The sequence below is a fragment of the Tamandua tetradactyla genome, chromosome 1, assembly GCF_023851605.1.
Source record: "Tamandua tetradactyla isolate mTamTet1 chromosome 1, mTamTet1.pri, whole genome shotgun sequence".
Lineage (NCBI taxonomy): Eukaryota > Metazoa > Chordata > Mammalia > Pilosa > Myrmecophagidae > Tamandua > Tamandua tetradactyla.
The window spans coordinates 23,101,346-23,115,900 of record NC_135327.1 but is presented as its reverse complement, the minus strand read 5'-3'; the positions used below and the strand labels follow the sequence as shown (position 1 = coordinate 23,115,900).

General features: G+C 45.5%; 1 protein-coding gene across 1 annotated transcript; it reads right to left on the bottom strand.

Annotated features, from left to right (window-relative positions):
• Window positions 1-1,513: 1,513 nt before the first annotated feature.
• On the bottom strand, window positions 1,514-5,525 carry C1H20orf202 (chromosome 1 C20orf202 homolog). The gene is made up of 2 exons (XM_077160172.1): window positions 5,362-5,525; window positions 1,514-1,747 (listed from the first exon to the last, which is right to left on the bottom strand). Exons 1-2 carry the CDS (start codon window positions 5,425-5,427, stop codon window positions 1,514-1,516), a joined length of 300 nt encoding a protein of 99 aa, XP_077016287.1. The 5' UTR covers window positions 5,428-5,525.
• Between the last annotated feature and the right edge of the window lie 9,030 nt (window positions 5,526-14,555).

The following is a 14,555-nucleotide window of genomic DNA, read 5'->3' as shown; positions in this document are numbered from 1 at the left end:
AAGAAGTTCTGCTGGGCAATGCATATAGGAACAGGAAGCTACAGGGAACAGAAATGAAGGAACCATTCCCTTCTCCCTTTTTCAGTCTCTTTCTAGCCCCACCCTGCTTAATAACTAACTGGGAGCAGGTGGCAATGCAGAAGTTTCTTTTGCAGGATCCCAGCTGCCCTCAGCACTACAGAGCTAGAGGTATCAAATATAAAATATAAAAATCCCATGTTAGTCCAACTACAAACGTACTTATAATCTGTCCCCACCCTACCTCTATGGGTATTCAATGGGTTTGCTTATTCAAGGCAGTAAAAACAATATTCTAACCATATACAGTGCATTTTGAAAATAAAAAAGGACCCCTTAACATCAAGTCTCTTTGATGAAACAAGTCACCTGTTTCATTTTATAGGCAAATACAAATTTTCAAATTTATGACTGCAACCCCCCACAATTCAATGGAGTGAGTGTCTTGCCATATCCCAAGCCCTATGACATTAGCCCTGTGCTTGCTGCTGCCAACTCTGAATGAATGAAATACCACTTTCTTAATCATTTCTCTCCTTTGCTTCTTTGAACATCTGGATTATGTCCTCGGGACAGTTTTGGTTGCAAATGAGGGAAACCCTATTCAAACCAGCTGAAGCAAAAACAAATTGGTGTTTGTGGCAGTGGAATTTATTGGCTTCCATAACTGGAAAGAATGCAAGGGTAACTCACAGAACTAGAATTTTAAACAGGCATGAAAAGGAGCCACGATTCTTCCTCTCTGTTCATCTATTGTTTGTCTCTCTTTCTACTTCTTTTTAAGCATTAGCCTCTTTTTTTCCTACTGCAGACAGGCTTTCTTCGCTAGGTAGAGAACATGGCCACATGGCCAGCTTTGCAATTACAGTAGGAAAAAGCACCCAGATGCAATCTCAGGGAAGGACTGTGATTGGCTCGGGAGTGACATGCTTACCCACTGGGCCAATCACTTGTTAGGATGATCATGAACTATAATTGGCCAATCACTTATTAGGATGATCATTAACTATAATTGACCAGGACCCTCAAGCCAAGGTAGTGGCTGGGCCTATTGTTTCTTGGAAGGCCTGCTGGGAAGACAGAAAATAACCTCCAAGTCACTACACAGTGTTTTGATTTTTCACCATGGCAACGCTCTATAAACATTCCTGCATATCGACTCTTTCTTTGTCTTAACGATTGTCTTGTGGGAAATTCCCAAGTATAAGATTACTGCCTGGTGCTTACTAGAAATCACATGACATGTTTGTACTTTTGAAGCATGTTCACATCCAGTATCTTATTTGTGCCTCACACAAAAGCTTTGAGAAATAATAGAAAAGGAACTAGGTGCACAGAGGGGTTGAGTGACAGGTCCAGGGACACCTCACAGATGAGGGCAGGGGTGAACCCAGAGGCAGGGCCTCCTGACTCTTATTCCAGGGCTCTCCCCCTTAACACCATAATGTTTAGACCAGTGATGGCAGGGTTTAAGCCCATGTCAGCTCTGGCCTGTCTAAGGGAGGGAGCTTCGCCTGCTGTCTTCCCCGCTGAGGAGCTGGGCCAGCTGTCTTGAGCAGGTAGGCGGGCGGCCCTGACCTTCAGAGCCCGCTCGAGCTCTGGTGGGAGCTGTCCCTCCATCGCACCTGGCATCGTCCCAGTGGGCACTCTCGGCACGCAGTTCCTCCAGGACACTGTGAAGATGCCTCAGCGTGAGCAGAAGTCTCTGGTCTTGCACCTGCATCTCAGACTGGAAGAGAGAAGGAGTCTGGGAGGGACTGTGCATAGTGCCACATGCTTCCCACAAGGCGCATTTGCAGCACTCGTTCATTGGATCTCCCCTTGCGAGCTGCATTACCACACAGAAATTGTGCCCGCCGAAGCTTTAGTTTCTTGATATGCAGAATGGGACACAAACACCTACCTGGCAAGGCTCTTGTGAGGACTGAACGAACTATCCCACTGGAAACCACTCTCTAAAATGTGTCATGCTGGGCTACCGAGATCTGTGATTATCCACTACATCATCATCATCAACATCATTATCATTCAATATTATTATTCTTATTTACAACCTCACCATATCTTTTAATCCTCACTGTAGCAAACGAATATTTCTATAGCTATTAAGATGATAATGGCTTCATATTAAGGCAAAGTAGAGAAAACCCTGTAGGCTGGCAGGAACCCTTTGGAACAGTGGTTCTCAACATGATATCTAGGGACCCCTTGGGTCCTGGAAACCCTTAAGGGGCTCACAAAGTCAAAATTATTTTCATAACGATACTAAGAGTTTATTTGCCTTTTTCAATTTCAGTTTCTCAGGAGTGTAAAGTGGAGTTTTCCAGAAGCTACATGGTGTGTGATAACGCAAAGATTGAATGAAGAAACAGACATGAGATCCAGCTACCTTCTATTAAGCCCAGCATTACAGAGATTTGCAATAAGTAAAACAGTGCCACTCTTCTCATTAATGTTTGTTTTGAAAAACAGTTATTTTTAATAAAATTATTTTATTAACGCATAATGAGTTTGTTGTTTACATGCATTAATAAATGAACATTAAAAACTCACTTTTGGTTTCTAATTTAGTAAATATTGATAGATATAACTCACATAAACAAAAGCTTTCTGTGTTCTCAATAATTTGTAAGAACATAAAGGGATCCTAAGACCAAAATGTTGAGAACCTTTGTGCTAGAATTCTCTACCATCATTACTTACTGTGCCCCCCACCACCACTCATTCTCTGCCCTTGGGCATTTTTTCCCCATATATTCTCTCTTTTTAGATATTAAAATGCTATTTTTCTGACTAGGTAATTCTTATACATGTCACAAAATTTAAAAGGTACAAAAGAGTATAGAGTTAAAAATGTCCTCGACTCCTTGTCCTATCCCACTGCTTCCCCAGAAGCAACCATGGTGAACAGTTCCCAGTTTTCCTATGAGGCCTATGCACACAATTAATCCATATTAGTTAGTATTAGTTAGTTAGTTAACTAGATTAGTAGAATTACTTCTTAAGTATTCGCAATCTCTCTTTTGCTCTCTGAGAGATCATTATTAACCTTCTTTCTCCATTAAAAATAATATTTTTATTTTGGGAACAAACTAATCACTTTACAAATGAGAAGATAAAGGGGTTTCTTCTACTCAAGCACTAGCAATACCACCAAGAGAGTAGGTAGCTACATGAAGGGGAAGGTTTAGACTAGGTGTGGTGGCGGAGTTCATGGGTCAATGTGGCCAAGTTATGGTGTCCAGTTGGGTGGTCAAGCAAGTGCTGCCTGCAGTCAGGTGGTGGCATCTGGGGCTGATGACATCTACAGTCAATGAGAGAGCTTCATTCAACCAGCTGAGGGCCTTAAAGGGAGAACCGATGACTTCAGCAAGCAGAAAGCAGAAGCCAGCCAGCTGAAGTAGCTGTGGCCTGCCTTTGTGGAATTCAGACTTGCAAATCTCCACAGTTGCATGAGCCAATTCATATAATCTTTTCTTTTGGAGGGGGCGGGAGGGAGGGTGCATGGTCTGGGAATTGAACCCGGGTCTCCCACGTGGAAGGAGAGCATTCTACCACTGAACCACCGGTGCACCCTGTATAATCTTTTAATATTTATGTATCAGGTTTGTTTCTCTACTGCACCCTGATTAATACACCAAGGCTTACCCCTTGGGGCTGCAGGGAACAGGCAGGGACTGCCAGGTGAGAAGTGGGTGGGTTGCACTTGCTGTTGGCCCAAGAGGGAACAACGTTCCTCGGTCTAGCCCAGGGGGATCATACAAGGAGGCAGGCCCTATGTGGTCATATCTCCCCAGTGCTCAAGAGAAGTCAGAAATCTGGATCTTTATGTGACCTCTCCAAATTTTTAAATGATGGCAAATATGGTTTAAAAAATATTATTTGAAACTGTGCAAACCCCCTCCCCCCAAAACAAGCAAACACACAAACAAACATATGTATGAGTTGGATTTGGCCTGGAGTCACAGGTTTTCATCCTTGGTTTTAGACAAAGTGCAAAGAAGGGTTTGGGGTGCAGCCTCTTCCCACAAATAACAATGGTGGGTGCAGTTTATGAAATGGGCCGGGACCCTCTATACCTCACCTGACCCTGTGGGGAAGGCCGGATAACTCCCCTTCCCTGCTGAGAAAAGTTAAAGGGGCCAAGGTCTCAGCTTAGGTGGGCATCGTTCAGGAGAGCATGGGGAGGTCTGCTGCCCAGCATCTGGATGCCTGAAGACCATGGGAAGCTGCAGCCCCTGGAGACAGGAACCCCAGGTTCCAAGAGAAGCCCAGTTGGAACAACCCCCCCTGGCTAGGATGAAGACAAAGTTGGGTCCCAGTTGGATTGTTGCTTGGCAACCCAGAAAAAGCCACCAGAGTCATGTTCACACAATCCTGTCTGTCCCTCCCGAGAATGAGGAGCTGACACATTGTTACATGAACCCTGGGTACCTTCTGAGATTCCCGGTACTGCCTCCTTCTCTCTCTTGCTGGTGTCCCAGGCACTCTGGGGCACCCTTCCACATTTGGATTTGAAGAAAACACCACAATGAAAGGCAAGAGGTGCAACTGCCACCAAGAGCCAAGAAACATAACACGTAAGTTCAGGAGAGCTGGTGTCTTGTGGGGCAGACCTTGGCCAGCGCAATGGGAGACAAGAATGGGCTTGGTAGATAAATTTCCTTTCCTTTCTTTCTTCCCCAAGGTACAGTTTCACCTTCAACCCCTGCGAAGAAATCCTTCCACCTCCTTCGGAAGTGGTAGCCAGCTCAGTAACACAACACATGACCTCCCATAGCATTGGTCTTTGCCTCAGTTCCCTACCTCTCCCATTCTCACCTCCTTGAGTTTGTACCTCCAAATGAATTCTTTGTATCTTAATTCTTATTTGAGCCTCTGTTTTCTAGAGGACCAGCCTAAGACAGCAGATACACTCCATGTCCTCCTGGATGAGGATGTAATAGCTGATGTGGATATGCTAAGCATGCTCAAAGGATCCTTACTGAATCCTTACTACGACCCTTGGAATAATGATTTTATGATAAGGAAACTAAGGCTGGAAAAGGGTAAGCTGCTTGCTGGAGGCCACACAGTAGCAGAGCTGGGCACATACTCAGGAACTCGGTGTCATTTCAAACCCAATCCGGCAGGCACTACACACAGCGCTTCTGATGCAGGCCGCGGCCTATTTATCCCAGCACCTGAAACTGCAGTTGTGCGCTGTGTGGCTGGTCCCTGAGGGGTCCCTGGGGGGGCCACAGCCCAGCCTGCAGCCTCCCAGCCTAGGAGTATACATTACATCCAGGGAACGTTGGAAAAGATGAGACGGGGCCCGTAAATGGAAGAAAAGCAATGCCTTACCAGTTCCTTTCTTAGCCACTCCAGGGTCTGCCCAAGATTTGGGGTTGTCTTTTCTGCTGTTTTCATCTCGGTATTCTTAGAAGAGACCTTGACGTTGACCTGGTCGTGGGCCTGAGGAACCCTGGATTTCTATGGTCTCCCACCTTCTTCAAGCTGGAAGTAGGGTCTGGCCAAGTCAGAGGAGAGAGCTAATGAGAACAGGAAATGGCTCGCGTTAGAAAATGTCTTTTTTTTTTTTAAAGAGCTTTCGTGCTCTGAACAGAAGGAGGAAGGGAGGGAAATCGTTAAGGGTACAGGTCCCTGTTGGCTCTAGAAGCCAAGAAGATTTGATGCCCAGGATGACAGAGCCTGTAAAGATGGCAATAACATTAATGATGATGATAATAAGTGTTATTATTGTTATGAAAACGTTATAGCCCTTTCTAAGGGCTTGTTTTGCTTTCCAGGTGTATATTATCTCATTTTGGGCAGACACCCCTGCTGGGTCGCCAGTCTTCCTCTCTGTCATCTATTATAGAGTCCAGATAACAGGAAATGCTGTCCAGGGTCCCTCACTTCCCATGTGATTCATTTCTAGCCAGTGAGATAAAAGCATAAATTTGCTGTTAAACTTTTACCTCCCTGATAAAAGGGAAATGTCACGGATACTTCTCCTTTACTCTTATTTTCCACCCTTCCTCCTGCCTTGTAAGTAGATACAACACCTGGAACTAGAATAATCATCCCACTGCATAAGACAAAGGTAAAAAAAAAATGTCAGAGACATTTGAAATCATCGAGTCACGGAATCAGCAATGGTATATTCCCACCTTCAGACTTCCTGTTATGTGAGACATAAACCCTGTTGTTAGTTGGGCACTCTGTTACTTGCAGCCAAACACAGTCCAAACTCACTAATTCTTCTTTTTTTTAAGCTAGAAAATCACGGTTAATTTTGTAAAACATATCCAAGCCGAGGACACACACGTACGTCATGAACAAAAAAATAATACATTCCAGAAAGGGGTGAGCCCATCCTGAGAGAGAAGAGACCCACAGCATCTGACATCCCCAGTGGAGCAGCAGGAAAAGGAGGAATCTACCAAAGATGGGAGGAGGGAGAAACCAACTGAACATACATCAAGCTTTTAATGGCCACATAGGGGGTGATGCTTTATTTTAGGATCCTGAGGGACCCAGGCATGGAGGAAGTCTCCACAGATGTGCTGACTCGGTTCTGCGACCCTTCAACAAATAAGTATATCAACAGCAGGGGACAGGGAAGGTTGGCTGGGAGAGACTCCATTCATCATACACACAGAGAGCCTCCTTCTCCATAGGCAAGGCAACAGCCCTCTGAAGATTGAAATAGGACACGAACTGTGAAAAACCCCTCCAAGGCACTTCTTGAGGTGGCAGAACAGAGATCTCCTCATGGTTAGGAAAGATGGTAGTTGGGCTATAAAGTATAAAGATACCTCCAGTTGCCCATTATCAACCTCACACCTCTCAATTCCAAATCCTTTCCTCAGGAGCTGCTCCTTGGACTGAACGCTGTAAGCATTTCCTCTTTGCCAGCTGGCCTGATGTCAAGCATTCTCAATAGCAGGACACTGTGGGAGGAAGGGATTCCTCCTCCTGGTTATTATGGGTCTCATTTTGCTTCTCCTGACTTCCTCCATGGCTGCCTGTGGAGTGGCGGGGGTGGGGGCAACTAGTGGTATATATGCCCATGAAGATTCATTGTCACTCCAGTGGATGGTTTTGCATTTTGAGTGGCTTCTCTGCTGACAGATTCCCAGGACTAGCAGACATTACAAAGGGTGGCTACTCAGCCCTGTCCACCTATATCTAGGGGTAGTAGTGCTTCCAGCTTATGAATCCCAGCTGTGGCTCCCTGCTGTCCAGCTTCAAGTCCAGCAGCACTCAGTGGGAGGCCTCCTGTTTCGGTTTGCTAACGCTGCCAGAAGGCCATATGCCAGAAATGGACTGGCTTTTACAACGGAGATTTATTAAGTTACATGTTTGCAGTTCTAGGGCCATAAAAATGTCCAAACTAAGGCATCCAGAGAAAGACACCTTGACTCTGAAGAAAGGCCAATGACACCCGGGTTTCCTCTGTCACATGGGAAGACATATGGCAACGTCTGTTGTCCTCTCCCAGCTTCTAGTTTCAAACTGTTCTCTCTGCTCCTGTGGGTCTTTCTGGCTTCCCCTGGGGCATTTTCTTTCTGCATCTCCAAACGTCTCTCTCTTGGTTTCATCTCTCTGCTCTCTGTGTCAGCTCTACACTATTTCATCTTCACAACACACTCTGAAGTGGGAATTCTTTAATTCTCTCTTTCAACAAACACTTACTGAGTGCCTACTGGGTGTCAAGCTTTGCTTTAGGCCCTGGAGATACAGCCCAAAATCAGACAAGGTTCTTGCTTTCCTGAGGCTGACATTGACATCCTAGTGATGGAGATAACCATAACCAGTAATCACACTAATGCTATGATAAAAATAAAATAGGGTTAATTCCTCACATCAGGTGTTTTTTTTTTAAGTTTATATATATTTTTTTAAGAAGACAAAAAAAAATGCAATTAGAGCCACCAAAAATGGATATCTTAGTTAGCTTAACCATAGGTGTTATGGTCAGATTCATGTGTCAACTTGGCCACGTGGTGGTACCTGTTTGTCTGGTTGGGCAAGTGCTGGCCTGTCTGTTGTGATGAGGACATTTCATAGAATTAGATCATGATCACGTCAGCTGCATCCACGGGTGACTGCATTTGTAATCAGCCAAGGGGAGTGTCTTCTACAATGAGTAATGCTTAATCTAATCACTGGAAGCCTATTTAGGAGGATTCAGAAGAGACAGGCTCTTCCTGCTTCGGCTGGTGAGCCTCTCCTGTGGAGTTCATCCAGACCCTCCATCGGAATCGTCAGCTTCACAGCCTGCCCTGCGGATTTTGGACTCTGCGTTCCCGCGGTCACGTGAGACACTTATATCAATTTTATATTTGCGAGTGTTTCCTGTTGATTCTGTTTCTCTAGAGAACCCTAACTAATACAATAGGTATATTTAAATATAGTATCCATATAATCATTGTAAAGCCTGTGTTTGCCCCGTGTTTCATAAGCCAATTTTAAATTAAAGCAATAAGGAAAAAAAATCTACAAGTTCAGATAGCAAAATTCTTAAATTCTAAGTATTAAATACTAACTCAGATACCGTTTGGTCAGCTGTCCAAATTGTGAATGTTCTTAAAATATCAAGCAGAAAGTCCTTACAAATGTCTGTATTGCTATAAGTAATGACCTATGTTACTAAATAGTTTCTTGATTTCAGGAAAATACTCACATACGGTTTTAATTTTTTTTTTTTAATTTATGCTATTCACACAAAGTAGGAGCTTCAGACCAGTAATTAACATAAAGAATGATCTCAGGCAAAGAGCTGAGGTGACTGGCAAAGGAAACTCTACCCATTTTAGAGGGGTTTCCCTCAATCCAGCCTACCTAAGATAACTACAGATCATGCTCCTGTGAAGTTGAACTCAATTGAAAAATGATAAAACACACAAGGAAACCATACCCCATAAGTTCGAGTCAGCACACACTTTCAACAGTAGGATTCAATTCCCCAAGAACTCCAGATAGTAAAATCAAATGGAGATAATAAAAAGGTACATTGAAAAGAATTAAAGAACTGAAATAAGGATCCAACACATTAGGGGGGAAAAAAGACTATTATAAAGGGAAGATTTGAAAAAAAAAAAAACTAAATGGAACTTAGAGCAATAAAAAATTATAGTAAATGCTTAATAAATTACAGAAAAAAGATGGAAGGCCTTTAGTGTAGCCCCAGAAACTAGAGCTAGGGCCACTGGGCACAGGAGATAGGACTCAATAGGAGGAAGGTGCTACTAAAAATTCTTCCAGGCAGTAAGCGCTTGGCCAGCAGAGTGTAGAAGCCCAGCCCAGATGATGAGGGAGGCTCGAGAAGGGACTCCACCAGCTCAGACATGGGACTGGACGCTCCTTCCAAGTGCGAGAAGACTGGGCAGGAAAGGGTGCTGTGTATGGAGCCAGGGTGCCGGTTCTAACCCCGGCTCTGCCAAACTTCCTCCATGACCGTGGGTCTCATCCTTTCTGTCTCTAGGCATAACGGGGCTCAAAATAGTTGCTAAATCGTATTGTAAGGAACAGCACATTTTGTGCATCCTGAGGTTTGCAGACTGAGATGCATTCTGACTTCCACTTGCAGACAAAATTTTGTATGTAATTTCTCCTAATTCACCTGTCACTCTTCAGTACCAAAGAGGAGCTGAGAAACTTACCTGCCATATTCCTACCTGAACACGGAGGCCGAAATGGTGCCTCTCAGGCAGGACACGAGGCTTTGCGTCATGTGACCCTGTAATCACGTGACCACTGCCTGGATGGTGGAAACAACCCTTTCCCATACTGCATTCCTTCCAGTAACAATGGTTTATGTTAGCACATGCCTTTGAGGCTGGGATGGTCTGCCTCCGACTGCAGATCAGCAGGTCTGAGTCGGCCGCTCAAGTCCCTTGGTTCCTCCTCCTAGAGTCATCTGGCTGCTGGGGCATGCTCTTCCCAGGGGCGGTGGCAAAGGGTAAGCAAGCAAGTGGAACCGCACAAGCCCTCTTAAAGACTAGGCTTGGAACCCACACATTGTCAATTTTGCCGTGTATCCTTAGGCAAAGCAAGTCAAGTGGCCAAGTCCAAAGGTAAGGGATAGGGTGTCCCCTCTGCCCACAATGGGATCTTACGTGGGTGGAGTCAGGGAGGAGTGAAGAAGTGGGATCAACAATTCTGTAGCTTCTGTAGGAAGTTAGCGCAGTAGTGGGGCCACAGAAGGAAGGCAGAAAACACAAGCCAGGAGGTGGCAGGAGCTGAAAGGAAGAAGTCTTGCTGGGTGGCAGTGGCAGGAGGCACAGAAAGAACTAGAGAACAGATGAGCTCAGAATGAGACTTGAAGGATAATGTAGGACAACCACATGTATTGATTTTCTATTCTGGACCAGACAGGGGGCTAAGCCCTTGACATCCATAACCTCGTTTCATTGTTTCATTCTCAAAACCTAATGATTACAGTTCCCAAACTGTGCGCCAAAGACACCCTGAGGCAGCAGACTCACAGGGGTGCTACAAAATATTTTTAAAATTTGAGGAAAATACAGTGACATCTGTCAGATACCCTGCACAGTACTACTATTAAGTTGAACCTAAATAAGTTGAACCTAAATAAGTTGAACATAAATAATATAAGTTGACCTAAATATTTAAAAAACAGAACTGTATTTCTTTGGGTTTGGGGCATTATGAAAAAAAAATACTGAGATACTAAGGGTTCTATAAACTGAAAATTTGGGAACCTCTGCCCTACGAGGCAGGTGCCATTGTTATCTACATTTTATAGATAATTACAGAGGGATCCTATTATTTATTAACTCCTTTTTACGGATGAGGAAATGGAGGCTCAAAGAGGTATGCAAGTAAACGGCAGAGCTGGAATTAGACCCTGTGCTCTCTGTGTGGGGAGGGTTTTGTCTGTTGCCTGGTGAAGGGCCAAGCAGGACTCAAGCCTCAGTACTTACGTGCATATGAGCTCTCGCAGTAGAGCCTGGCTCTCTCTCTTTAACCTCTGGCGCTGATGCCTAATTACATTGGAAAGCCATTTCTTGTGGTTAACTTGTTTTGATGCACTTTCATTTATTTTTAATCCCACTCTTAGGGCTCTGGCACTGAGCACATTTTATTTCACAGGCCCAGAAAAGTCTGGGCCCATGAGGATGAGGAGAGGTGGAGCCAGGAGGCCTGGGAGAGGAAAAGGACTTAAACCGTTGAGTGAGGAAGTGGGCCATCCATTCATTCACCCAGATGCCCCACCCGCTTCCCTATGCCCCGTCCCTCTCTAAACGCTGAGGGAATAGCAATGAGCAAGGAAGAAGGAAGCCTCCCCTGACCCTGCGGGGCTTATGGTCCAGCTAGGAAGAGGTTCCATCAACTGGTTCAAAACTCTCACGTCATAGCACAAGCAGGGCACAGGTTTATGTGGAATAAATAGACAAATGAATGAGTAAATTTGAAAATGGGGAGACAGGAGTTCAGATGAGGGTGTGTGCTGCCCAAGTAAGTCAGCGGTTGTAGTAAAAATCGAAGGTTATTCCTCAATATCTCTTTCCCCTTTCACGCATGGCAAAAGCCAACATTTTCCCAGATTCCCTTACAGTTAATGTGGTCATGTGACTAAATCCTGGCCAGTGGGATGTGAACAGAAGTGATGTGAGCCATTTCTGGGATGTGCCTTTAAAAGGACGGTGGGAGCCTGTCCCCTCCCCTCGTCCTCTTTCTGATGACTGGAATGTGGCCATAAGGGCTGGAGCTAAAGCAACCATCTTGGACCCCAAGATCCTCTGTGATTGGTGAACTTGCCATGGCAGCCTGAACTACTAAGGAGAATTTTACAAGAGAGAGAAATAAGTTCTCTTTTACTGAAGATACTATTATTTGAGTCTCTTTAAAACAGATGCCAGCCTGATGTCTTAACAACGTAGCAGCAGAGACAGCAGCAGAAGCCAGGTTCCCTGCCTTCCCACTCAGGTCCTTTCCGTAAACTCCCTACCCAGGTACTTAAGTGTTTTATTATCTCCAAACGTGTGCAGGTTTGAAGATGTTACATGCCCCAGAGAAGACCATGTTCTTTTTTATTATTATTATTGTGATATTGCTTTATTGCCGTGGTCTGGAACAGAACCTGGGATATCTCTGAGGTATGTCTATATGCAAGGACAGAAGAAGGGGCTCATTGAAGGTTGCTTTGGTTTTCTAAAGCTGATGAAATGCAATATATCAGAAATTGGTTGGCTTTTACGGTGGGATTTTTTTTTTAGGCCATGTTTTTTAACCCATGCTTGTGGGTGCATGGATTTCGATTAAGTTGTTTAGATTGTTTCAATTGTGATATGGCCCACCCAATTCAAGGTGGGTCTGAATCCTTTACTGGAGTCCTTTATGAGAGAATAAAAGTCAGAGGAGTTTGGAGAGCGCTCACAGAGAAACACCCGAAGAGAACTGAGAGAGGAAAGCCCCTGGAGGAGCCGAGAGAGCCATTGAAACCAGAACCCCAAGAGAAGGACCAGCAGACACCAGTTATGTGCCTCCCCATGAGACAGAGGTGTCCCACATGCCAGCAGCCTTTCTTCATGCCTCAGTTTGGACATTTTCATGGCCTTTGAACTATACATTTGTAAACTAATAAATCCCCATTGTAAAGGCTATTTCTGGTATATTGCATTCTGGTAGCTTTAGCAAGCTGAAACAAAGGGGTTCTCTTGTCCATGACTTTTTCTGCTCCTCACAACGGTTCTGTGAAGGACATAGCAGAGAGAGGGTTTCTATGATTCCCATAGGTTAGGGAGGAAAACTCAGATGCAAGACGTATAGGTAGTCTGTCCTAAGACACACAGGACCATCCAAGTTGGCCCCATCTCCTGGATGGAGCAATTAGACCGAGAGATGTTGTGGAGGTCTACCCCATGCATGGACAACATCTAGTCCACAGATCTTCCCATCCTCGGGGCTGCTCCTCTCCTAACCCAGGTAACTTACCACTCAGCCTCACTTTGTGAAATACAAATAAGGTGGAAGTCTAGCAGAGAGAAGCTTCCAACTGTGAGAACCTTCAAGCCCTCCCACTACCTCTTCCTACCTTGCATGCACGTGCCATTCTGCTAACAAGAGGGAGTATGGGGCTGGAATAGAAGTTGACCACCTCTCCCATGGCTGCATAGCCCAATCTAGCAGGTCCTCCCTTTTGCCCAAACAAGCAAGGCCAATAATTCATCTGCAGGCTGACTGTGCAGCCTCTGTACTCATGGGTCCTAACATATGTGCCCTGTACCCCTGTGCCCTGTAGTAAATGCTGCTGGGGCTCTACCCTTACCCCCTATATGTGCCTAACTCTTCCTGCTGCAAGCACCTCTGATTTTCTGCTTGAGGAACATGCTCCACCTGTGCAGAGGACAGGTGTCAGTGGATAAATACCCCAGTTCCCTTGATCTTCAGGTGGAACAACCCTGAAGGGCCCAGCAGGATTGAGCCCCATTGCCCCTAGCACTAACTTACTGCTCACTGATGCTCAATAGTGTACTGGATGCCTTTCCTTCCAGCTCACTTCCCCACTTCTCTACTGGGCTTCCTGGGACCACCTCCCCAAAATCCACTTGCACTCACATTCTTGTCTTGGGTCTACTTCGGGAGGAACAGAGCCTCTGACACGGCCTGGCCATATGTACCCTGCAAACACGGGTCCCACACGCCTCCTTTCTGCGGGCATCCGCTGGTGTCCCTGGGTGTCCTGAATGCAAGTGCTCTAGCCCTTCTGCTTTGTACATGTATGTCCTAGACACGCCTGTCTCATGCCTACGTGCCCGGCACCCTGGGTCTTTCTGTTGGGGAAGAAGAGTAGCCCTGACTCCCGTTCAGTGGTAGAGTCTGGTGATGCAAAGCTGTTGGATGACAAGTCAGAGTCAAGTCGATAGACTACAGCATTTTATATCGGGCACCAAAAGTTTTGTTGTGGCACGGAAGCTGGATTACTTGCAAAAACTGAAGCAGCTTCGAGTTTCTAGGATGACAAACGATGTTGATAGACTTTGTGTCTATCAAAGGAAGTTGGCTTGAGTTCAATTGATTAGATGGGGATTTGTCCGTCTTACAGAGGTGAGCTTAGGGCAGGCAGGCTTTACTGTGTACCGGGTCAGACGTACCTAACTAGAGGCTTGATTGGTTATCTGGGTTGGCTGTCTTGGTGGGGATTTCAAATTTCAGAATATTTTGAAAGGAAACTCAAGAGGGAGTTCAAAGAGGAGATGGGGCACGGGTGTTTGCTTTCATTTTGGTTTTGGCTCTGAGGGGCCCCCGGGGCTTCCTCTGTGATTTTATGAGGACGGTGGGAGGTACACCCTTGGCCTCAGATAGCCTTGGGTGTGACTCTGGGCCAAGTTGCTCAACTGACTCAAGTCCCAGTTCCCATCCCTGGTGAATGAGCCCCAGGGAACCGTCAGAGCAGGAGAAGGGGGCAGGAGAGACAGTCCAGAGGAGCCCTAGCACAGGGCAAGGAACACAAGGTTTCACCAAGGCTTCTCTTCTCCTTCTCCTCTCTTCTTGCACCCACCGTCTCCTTGGGAAATGGCTTT